Genomic DNA, 9,479 nt, shown 5'->3' with positions numbered 1-9,479 from the left:
TTCCCTCAGAAAACCAGCCACGCTTTAAAGGATAAGTAAACCTTAAAAATAAGTGAATGTAAAATTCATGAGGGTGCCATTCTAAACACTTTTGCAATGTACATTCATTATTATTTTCTTTTTTAAACACAAGATATTAAAGGACACACGTAATGTTAATATAAATGAATTTTGTTACAACAGCGCCACCTGTTGGTCATTTTCTGACCAGTCTGACCACCAAGTAGTCAAAGAAGTTGTCAGGAGAATAAAAGAGGCTGCTTTGATGTTCTTCTGATTAGGAAATAAAATAAGAATCCTTTCTCAAACCTTTCCTAACCAAAAAAACAGCCTCTTTCTTTCTCCTGACAACTGTCTTGACTACTTGGTGGTCAGACTGGTGGGAAAATGACCAGCAGGTGGCGCTGTTGTAACAAAATTCATTCATATTAACAGGACATGTATCCTTTAATATCTTTAAACAATAATAATAATAATGAATGTACAATGCAAAAGTGCTGAGAATAGCACCCTCGTCAATTTTATATTCACTTATTTTAAAGGTTTACTTATCCTTTAAAGGAGAACTAAAGGCCAGAAGTGAATAGTTCTCAAGGGCTTCTGCAGTATTTCATCTTTATATGAACCAATGCTCTAGTATATACGTTCCAATGGACCCTGCAAGTGATCGTGCCCGTGGTACATGCCCCTCTGCATATGCATGAATCAACACACAGCAAGGAGCGGAGGGCAGAACATATCAACTTGGAAGCCAAGAAGCGGGTTTAGCATGCCACAGACCTAGGCAATGCATACTTGACAATGCGCTGGCCTTTAGTTCCCCTTTAAGAATGTCCACATGCCACTTATGAGCGCAGGGATCCCATAGGTGTATGGTGCCTGGCACGGGCATGCTTTTCACATACCAGCTGGTCCCCTGCCCAGAAATGCCCCCTCATACGTAAGTTCATGCCGCAGTCTGTACAGACGTAGCATCCAGGGTGACGGTAGCGACCCTCTGAGATCTTCACCGCCACCTCACTGCAAAGCAAAAGGGAGAAGTGTTAGCAGGTCATCATTGGGGTCACATAGTAACTACTGTCCGTATTGTCAGGTCCTGAGCATTCTGGATAACAGGTCCCACACCTGTACCATTGGGATACTGGGAGATCTGCAGGATGGATCATACATCATGCAACAAAGGCTTACACTGGCCATACAGGCCTAGATTTATTTGGCCATTACAGCAATGGGACCCACTGTCCACTTGCCCCACGTGTAAGTCCACTCACCTGATGGTCATGTTGCATTTCTCACAAGTCCGTAGCGAGGCTGAGGGGCTGTTAGTAGGACGATTCTGAGGAACTGGTGATTGGTTGTTGGAGATGGAGCTTTGTTTCTGAATAGTGGGCGAAAACTTGGTTGGCATTGAAATAACTCCTGCAATAAAACAAGAACAGATGCATTGTCAGTCTATCACTGGGAAACAGCTCTTAATTAGGGGGTTCTACATAGTCTAGTCATGGCAGTGATGTCTGCCCACCATACTTACTAACAGGCAGGGTGGATGGGCCGACCCAGACCCGCTCCCTGCCCTTGCTGCTGCGATCTTTGTCTCCCGCCCCGGTCGCAGCACAACCAGGTACGTGCGGGGGGCAGAGGGGGGATTTGCGTCAGGGTCGGGGCTAGGGTTGGCACCTTTTTAAAAAAAAATTACCGGCCAGTGGTAGGGGCGGTAACTAAGTGGGCGGCCCGTGATGTAAAAGGGCGGAGCCACGCGGAGCCACGGGGCATGACACAAAAGGGGGCGGGCCACATCACGAGAGGAGAAGGTTGAAGAAAAGGTACATTTCCACCGGAGGGCCAAGGGCTTTTGTTAGGGGTATTACAAATTACCGGCTAGGCCGGTAAAATACCGGCCGGGTGGCAACCCTAGTTGGGGCTCGGGGGGGGCCCTGAGACATCAGCCCGGGGTGGGCCCTGGGCCCCCAGTCTGACCCTGCTAACGGGGTATATCACACCTAGCACATAGCATAGGAGATGTACATGGAATGGGAATTGGAATGTGCCCAGGCACAAATGTGGCATCTGATCATATGGCTGACGCCCAGATCAGCAATATATTTTTATATATTTTTAGAAATATTTTTATATAGATATATTTTTAGCAACTTTCAAAAATGGAAATATAAAATATATAGCAAATCTGGCAGATGTCAAGTTTGCTCCAGGTCTGGTAACCCAGACCCAACTGTCCCCTTTTTTTGTGGGACTTTTTGACAGCTCAGCCCGCAGCCCTGGATTGTTACCAAAATGTCCAGAGTTTCTCTTTGATCTCCTGCACTGAACAGCCAGAAAAGGATACAAAGTTTTTAAAACTTAATTCGCTTTTGGCAGAGAGCCCAGAATACCTGGCAGCTGCAATTCAAGATAAGAAAAGATACAACTGTAACTATTTAAGATAAGCAGGTCTCCTGGGGAAACCGTGACTTGCAGCTTAAAGGGCAATTTACTTTCCAAACACTTTTCTCAGTTCAATTGTTTTCAGAAAATTGTTCACCGGAAATAGCCTATTTTGAAGTACTTTCCATTTTTTAATTTTTTACTTTTTTCCAAAATCTTAAGTTTCATTTTTAATGTTCTTGTCTCTGGTGTTTGAGTCTGGCAGCTCAGTGATCCCGTTGCAAAGGGCTGCTCTGATGTTCTTCTGGTTAGGAAAGAATTTAAAAAAACGTTCTCAAATCTTTCCTAACCAGAAGAACATCAGAGCAGCCTCTTTCTTTCTCCTGACAACTTCCTTGATTACTTGGTGGTCAGACTGGTGGGAAAATGACCAGCAGGTGGCGCTGTTGTAACACAATTCATTCTTAATAACAGGACATGTATCCTTTAATATCTTGGAATGAAAAAAATAAATAAATAATGAATGTACATAGTCTAAGCAAAAATGCTTAGAATAGCACTCTCATCAATTTTGCTCATGATAAGGTTATTTTCTGTATGCTACAAGTGGTACCACAGATTTATAGCATCTTGTAAGATCTAGACAGTCGATAGGCCACACACGTTATACTGTGGAAAGATAAGATTTAGCAAATGTGCTTCTCAGTATACAAAAAACTTTACTTTTTATGCTGCCACTCAATAACAGCAGCTGGTCCCTCGCACTACAGAGGAAGGCTCTGGCTGATCCATATCCATAGACAAGTTACTGCACGTCAGCCACACACCTCGCAACATAAAACATCTTCACTTCTATTAAGAGAAAACACTAAAAAGTCTGTGTGAACGCACGAGGCAGCGAGAGAAACACTCAACAAAAAGCCCTGTGTAATCCTTGTAATCCATCAGCGTTTGGAAACATTCAAAGGGATTGAATACTTTCGCTAATAGCTGACATTTGTACTGTATGGAGAAGGTACCAGGAATCAAAGAAAGGGCCTGCCTGGAGCACAACAATCTGTTGATCCTATGGCATTGTTGTTGCTCAGCTTTTTTACACTAGTTGTGGGGCCACAGTTATATCAAGTGGTACAAGTATGGGATCCATTATCCAGAAATTCATTATCCAGAAAGCTCCAAATTATAGGATCTCCCAAAGACTCATTTTTAAAAAAAAAAATCTAAAAATGATTTCCTTTTTCTCTGTAATAATAAAACAGTAGCTTGTACTTGATCCCAACTAAGATAGAATTAATCCTTTTTGGAAGCAAAACCAGCCTATTGGGTTTATTTAATGTTTACAATTTTTTTTAGTAGACAAAGTATGGAGATCCAAATCACAGAAAGATCAATTATTCAGTATACCCCAGATCTTGAGCATTCCGGATAACAGGTCTCATACAGTTTCCCTCATGTCCTGCCCCCTTGTCTTACTGTCACCATCTTTTGCAACTGTCACCACCTTATCCTACTGTCACGACTTTTGCAACTGTCACCACCTTATCCTACTGTCACCAACTTTTGCAACTGTCACCACCTTATCCTACTGCCACGACTTTTGCAACTGTCACCACCTTATCCTACTGTCACCAACTTTTGCAACTGTCACCACCTTATCCTACTGTCACCAACTTTTGCAACTGTCACCACCTTATCCTACTGCCACGACTTTTGCAACTGTCACCACCTTATCCTACTGTCAAGACTTTTGCAACTGTCACCACCTTATCCTACTGTCAAGACTTTTGCAACTGTCACCACCTTATCCTACTGCCACGACTTTTGCAACTGTCACCACCTTATCCTACTGTCAAGACTTTTGCAACTGTCACCACCTTATCCTACTGCCACGACTTTTGCAACTGTCACCACCTTATCCTACTGTCAAGACTTTTGCAACTGTCACCACCTTATCCTACTGTCACCAACTTTTGCAACTGTCACCACCTTATCCTACTGTCACCAATTTTTGCAACTGTCACCACCTTATCCTACTGCCACGACTTTTGCAACTGTCACCACCTTATCCTACTGTCAAGACTTTTGCAACTGTCACCACCTTATCCTACTGCCACGACTTTTGCAACTGTCACCACCTTAAGCGCACTGATTGCCATCTGGAGGCGATTTACATTTTAGCCCGCGGAAGGGAGTTCGGGGGGAGATTAGTCGGCCTGAAGAAGAGGAGATTTGTCACGGGGCGACTATATCTCCCAGAATCTGAGTGTGTGTCTCTGCCCTTAGTCCTAGAAGTCCTATTGTTTCTATCAGTATTTAGTTCTACAGAACAATGTGACTGTAGCACCGCTGCTGAAACCTCTTACCAGCCCAGATAACATTGTAGCTGCTCTCATTCCCAACCCATAGAACAAAAAAAGGTGTCACTCGTCTGTATTCAGGAGAGTTCGGCTTAGGGCCTTCTTGCTTTCCATTGCTTATTCCCAAATTTCCCCCTGAACTAGGGTTGCCACCTTTTCTCGAAAAAAATACCGTCCTTCCTATATATTTATCTTTTTTTCCCTATTAATAACATTGGGATCAACCATCATTTTTACCGGCCAGTAAAATACCGGCCAGATGGCAACTCTACCTGAACACCAGTCATAATACTAGTACTACACTGTAGATAAAAGACTCCAGGATTTAGGCATTACTAAACGCAGAAATATTTAGTTATTATTTGCTTTGCACGGCTCATTTATCCCATATGAATATACGTATATGCGTGCGTTTGCTTTCACTCAAGATACATGGCGGCAGTCCTGCATGGCCGCTGTTTGCCTGTTCAGATGTCACTAAAGATCTCTGCAAAACCCTTACACACACACACATACTGTATATACCTGCTCATAATAACCAGCTAAAATAAGTGCACCTTGCTTTTCTCAGCTCACTCAGCATTGAAAGAACATAGAAATGTGGGTAGATTTGGTTACAGTAAGAGGTAGTAACTCAGCTCTATTTCCTAAACAGTGAGAACAGTAAGTACGTGGTACAAATTACGGAACGATCCATTATCCGGAAAACCCCAGGTCCCGAGCATTCTGGATAACAGGTCTCATGCCTATACAGGAATAGGAGCTCTGTGAAGGCCATCATCTACTTTAATCAAATAATTCTAATTTTTAAAAATGATTCCCTATTTCTCTGTAAAAATAAAACTGCAGAAAATAAACAAAGCCATCGCTCTGACTCCCTAATCCGTGTATGTCAGCTGGCAAGGTCCGGGAGTACTTCTCCAGGTTTGGAAATCCCTTAGCGTCCCACGCCGTATGCCATGAAGTAGAAGAAAATGGAGCACCGCAACACCTGGTGACTTTAAAAATTTGTAGCTTTATTCGTCAACATTAAAAAACACGCAGCATCATAAACCCTGATGTAGACGTATGATGCTGCGTGTTTTTTTCTGTGTTTATACAAAGGGCCTGTAGGTGTCACTGTGCACAAGAGTTTTACTGTGTACACAGTACTAGACTGTTTTAAAGTATTAGAGTTGAAGTGTAATGGCAGCATGAACCTGCTAATAAAGCAATGTTATACTCTACTCATCCTCGGCTACCAAAACATAACATGTTTTAATGTTGACAAATAAAGCTACAAGTTTTTAAAGTCGCCTGGTTTTGCGGTACTCCATTCTTTTCTACTACAAAAATAAAACTGTACCCTAGTACTCAATGCAAACTAAGCTACATGAATCCATATTGGAGGCAGACATATATATATATATTTCTATTATTTAAATATGAAATGATCTTTAGCAGACTTAAAGTATGGTGAACCAAATTACAGAAAGATCCCTTATCAAGAAAACCCCAGGTCCAGATCATCCAGGATAATAGATCCTATACCTGTACTAGCGCAGTAAGCACAAAAACTAGTGTTAGCAGTACCATCATAGAGGTAACACTGTGTGATACTAACATGGTCAGTACCCATTCCCCCAGTACCAGTTCTCTTGCTACCAGTGAACTGTATGGCTATTTGTGGCAGTTGGGGCAGGGAGAGTACCTGATTTAGCTATTGAGATACAATCCTGCTGACAGTAGACAGCACAAAGCTGACAGTTGTGGCAACAGCAAAGCCTATAGGTCAAATGCCTAGCTGTGTACTCATTGCTGGCAGTGAGAATATTTGGCCCTGCAGGTAGGTATTTATATCTAGTACTAGTTGTCAGACCCCTGTCCTATCAGAGAAAGTATCTGTTCCAATTGCAGTACCGTCAGGGTCACTCTCCAGCGCCTCCTGCAGAAGTTTGAAGCTGTTGGACTGTCGTGGGGACGTCCTGTTCTCCTGGTTCCCCTGCAGCATCTTATACACCTCCGAATCCTGGTGCAGCCAACTCATCTTGTAACGCTAGGGGCTCTCACAGGGAGTCTAGAAGGCAACAAACATAAAAATCCAAATTAGGTTCTTGCCCCAATATTCCTCATTATATCTGTTTCCCTTTAGCCAAAAATCTGTTGGGGTGTTCTGATAGTTGTAGTTCTACACCAGCTGGAGTTCTGTAATTCATTTATTTAAACTCTGCCTCAGACAGGCCCCCTCAACCCTAATTTTGGCAATGAAAAAGGGGCCTTTGTGCCGTGAAAGCTTTCAGTGTTTTCTCGTGCGTTTAGCAAGTAAAGGGACCATTCCCACACCACATGTTCCTCTGTTACTAGAAGATCATTTCCGAATCCCCCCACTCTCTCTATACCCCCCTCTGCCTTTCATATCCCCCACCAGATATAGACATACAAATAACTTACTGTGCCTCTCTCTGCCCTTCTCTATAAGCCAGGGATCTCTAACTGTCACTACTGTACATCTACCAGCCGAGAGCTCTCTGAGAATGCTGGGAATAGTAGTGCAGAAACAATTGGAGAGCTTGTGATTACTCTGTCTAGTAACTAACTGTTCTTCCCCTTCACTTTCTCATTCCCCTCTCTGTTTGTGCTTCACTCCCTTCCTATCCCGTAGGCTGAACAGATGAATAATAGACTCACATGCCAGGCAGATGTCTCTGGGTGCCAGGGGTGATCTCTCCGACAGACACTTTCGACTGTATCTCTGTCACAGCTTCTCTTCCTCTATCACCGCTGTCTCTTCTTCCTGTGCATAGGACACACCTGTCTCTCTTGCTGAACCCGCCTGTGCCTCTCTCACTCTCACTCTCTCTTCCCCCCCACCTCTTTATTATAGTCACACCTCTGTCCCTGAAACAGTCATGCCACACTTTATGTTTTCACTTCTTCTCTGCGCTGTCTCTTCTCAGTACTGCACTCAGGAGTTGGGTTACCAGCCAGTAACAACACCCCCAAAAATCAGCCAGTCCCACATTCACCCCCTTGGGTGCCTCCCACATGTGCTTTATGTGAAACCACTCACTAAATCAAGAGACTGAGAGACCGCCAAGGGGTGGAAATAGGCTTGTGAGAAACAAGAGGCAGCCAGAGAGAAACACAGACAGCACAGAATACACAGACACACACAGCCAAGAGCAATAGACAGGCAGCTGGCAGATAGTATGACAAATGTGGCACTTAGCTGATAGAGTGGCACTGAGCAAAATGCCATATTTCATGTCCCACAGTTTCACCCTTTTCTCAGCACCGAGACTCACAGACAGAGGGGGCCCTTGGGTAGTTGATGGGTATATTTTCTAAGGCTAATATCTAAAATAAAGTAGAGATCTCTTCCATCAGTTTCACCCCTCACATTGCACAGCGGTGCAGTAAGATAATGACCATCTGGGCTGTGCTGGGACACCTCCCTGTGTCAGTACCTGTGTAGGCTCTTAGTCGGCACATTCCATTGGAATACCTGCTAAATATATATAGAGATATACATACATGAATATGTATTGTAGGTGTTACTGCAGGCGTGAGGTGCTTCCAGGTGCAGGGTTTAGCTCTCATTGTGCACAATAAAGACATGGGGCTGGGGAACAGAGTAACAGGGTAGTACCTCACCTTTCTGTAAATTCCTTCTTGCCACTGGTGTGACGCTGCTACTGTATTTTGTCGCTCACCTGTAGACAATTGCGTGACTTTGCTTGTTCAGTTTGTGTTACAGCAGCCGGGGAGTGGGAGCAGGAGCGTCTATGGGAACATTCAGAAAGAAAGTGGGTGCTGCCGGCAAATGCATTGTCCCCAGGGCCAGGGGCATAACGCCAGAGCAAGCAGCCCACCCTGAAATGTATAGAGGAGAAGAGCTCTGACTGATATATAGTTTCAATATATATATATATATTGATGAAACATATATTGGGGGGCAGAATTGATTTTTCTGTGGGGCCCATTAAGGTCTAGTTATGCCACAGACCAGAATACATGTAAAACTACTGATATACAGTATTAGCTCGGCATAAAATTGCACCCCCACCACCTCTACAAGTGGGTTTGATGCCTCTGCAATGCAAATGTTTTCCTCCAGTATATGTGTAACCTTGTTGGAGCACAAGGGGGGTGTAGGAATACAAAAATCTTGAGACCTCTGGTCTATTGAGTCTGGATGTGGGCTTGATGCATCTGCTACACAAATGTTTTCATATATGTGTAACCTTGTTGGAGCACAAAGGGGGTGTCCAAACACAAAAATCTTGAGACCTCTGGTCTATTGAGTCTGGAGGTGGGCTTGATGCATCTGGCACATAGAGCCACACCCCTTGTCCTTACAGAAATCAAGTCTGTCCAATCGGTGGTCACTCCTCCTGACAGCAATAGAACAGCAGCATGAATATCCCTGACATAAAGACCAAAAATATCCAATTATTACATAATATAATGGTGTTAGTTCAATTTTTCCCCCAAAAGTTTCCCGTCTCTGGGGCTTCCTCCTAAGCTGCCCATACAGGTAACGATAAAGGCCTTTGGTATGATCTTCAGTACCTGTACATTGGGCTGGAGCTCATGACCAGTATCTTTGTGCCAAAGAGATCAGACGATTCGTTGTTCCAACATTTTTAACAATTCCATCTGGCAGTGCACCATGTTGGCCGGCGTATGGTGCATCAGCCAGATCCTCTTCAATTCCTGCTTTTCCAATTAATCCGGCCGTCAGCCTGGACAAATGGAGTA

The 9,479-nt window shown here is 43.7% G+C and overlaps 1 protein-coding gene across 2 annotated transcripts; it reads right to left on the bottom strand.

Moving 5' to 3' along the window:
• Positions 1-503: 503 nt before the first annotated feature.
• Positions 504-7,778, bottom strand: pdlim2.L (PDZ and LIM domain 2 (mystique) L homeolog). Of its 2 annotated transcripts, none has more exons than XM_041587019.1 (4): positions 7,170-7,319; positions 6,639-6,795; positions 1,272-1,419; positions 504-1,020 (listed from the first exon to the last, which is right to left on the bottom strand). In XM_041587019.1, the coding sequence occupies exons 2-4, from the start codon at positions 6,763-6,765 to the stop codon at positions 846-848; spliced, it is 450 nt and encodes a 149-aa protein (XP_041442953.1). In that variant the 5' UTR covers positions 6,766-6,795; positions 7,170-7,319; the 3' UTR covers positions 504-845. The 2 variants fall into 2 exon arrangements, with proteins under 2 accessions (XP_041442953.1, XP_018109019.1); XM_018253530.2 differs by lacking the exon at positions 7,170-7,319 and adding an exon at positions 7,407-7,778 and having other exon boundaries at positions 505-1,020.
• Positions 7,779-9,479: the final 1,701 nt, after the last annotated feature.

The sequence above is a fragment of the Xenopus laevis genome, chromosome 3L, assembly GCF_017654675.1.
Source record: "Xenopus laevis strain J_2021 chromosome 3L, Xenopus_laevis_v10.1, whole genome shotgun sequence".
Classification (NCBI taxonomy): Eukaryota; Metazoa; Chordata; class Amphibia; order Anura; family Pipidae; genus Xenopus; species Xenopus laevis.
Note: the sequence above shows the minus strand (reverse complement) of the source record. Positions and strands in the feature narration are given on the sequence as shown.

What these genes read in the sequence shown, in the direction of transcription:
- pdlim2.L (XM_018253530.2), bottom strand. Translation starts at nt 6,765, where the DNA reads ATGAGTTGGCTGCACCAGGATTCGGAGGTGTATAAGATGCTGCAGGGG. An exon ending in GCTGGAGAGTGACCCTGACG is followed by an intron (nt 1,420 to 6,638) that starts GTACTGCAATTG and finishes GTTTTATTGCAG; the next exon opens with GAGTTATTTCAATGCCAACC. An exon ending in AAATGCAACATGACCATCAG is followed by an intron (nt 1,021 to 1,271) that starts GTGAGTGGACTT and finishes TTTGCTTTGCAG; the next exon opens with TGAGGTGGCGGTGAAGATCT.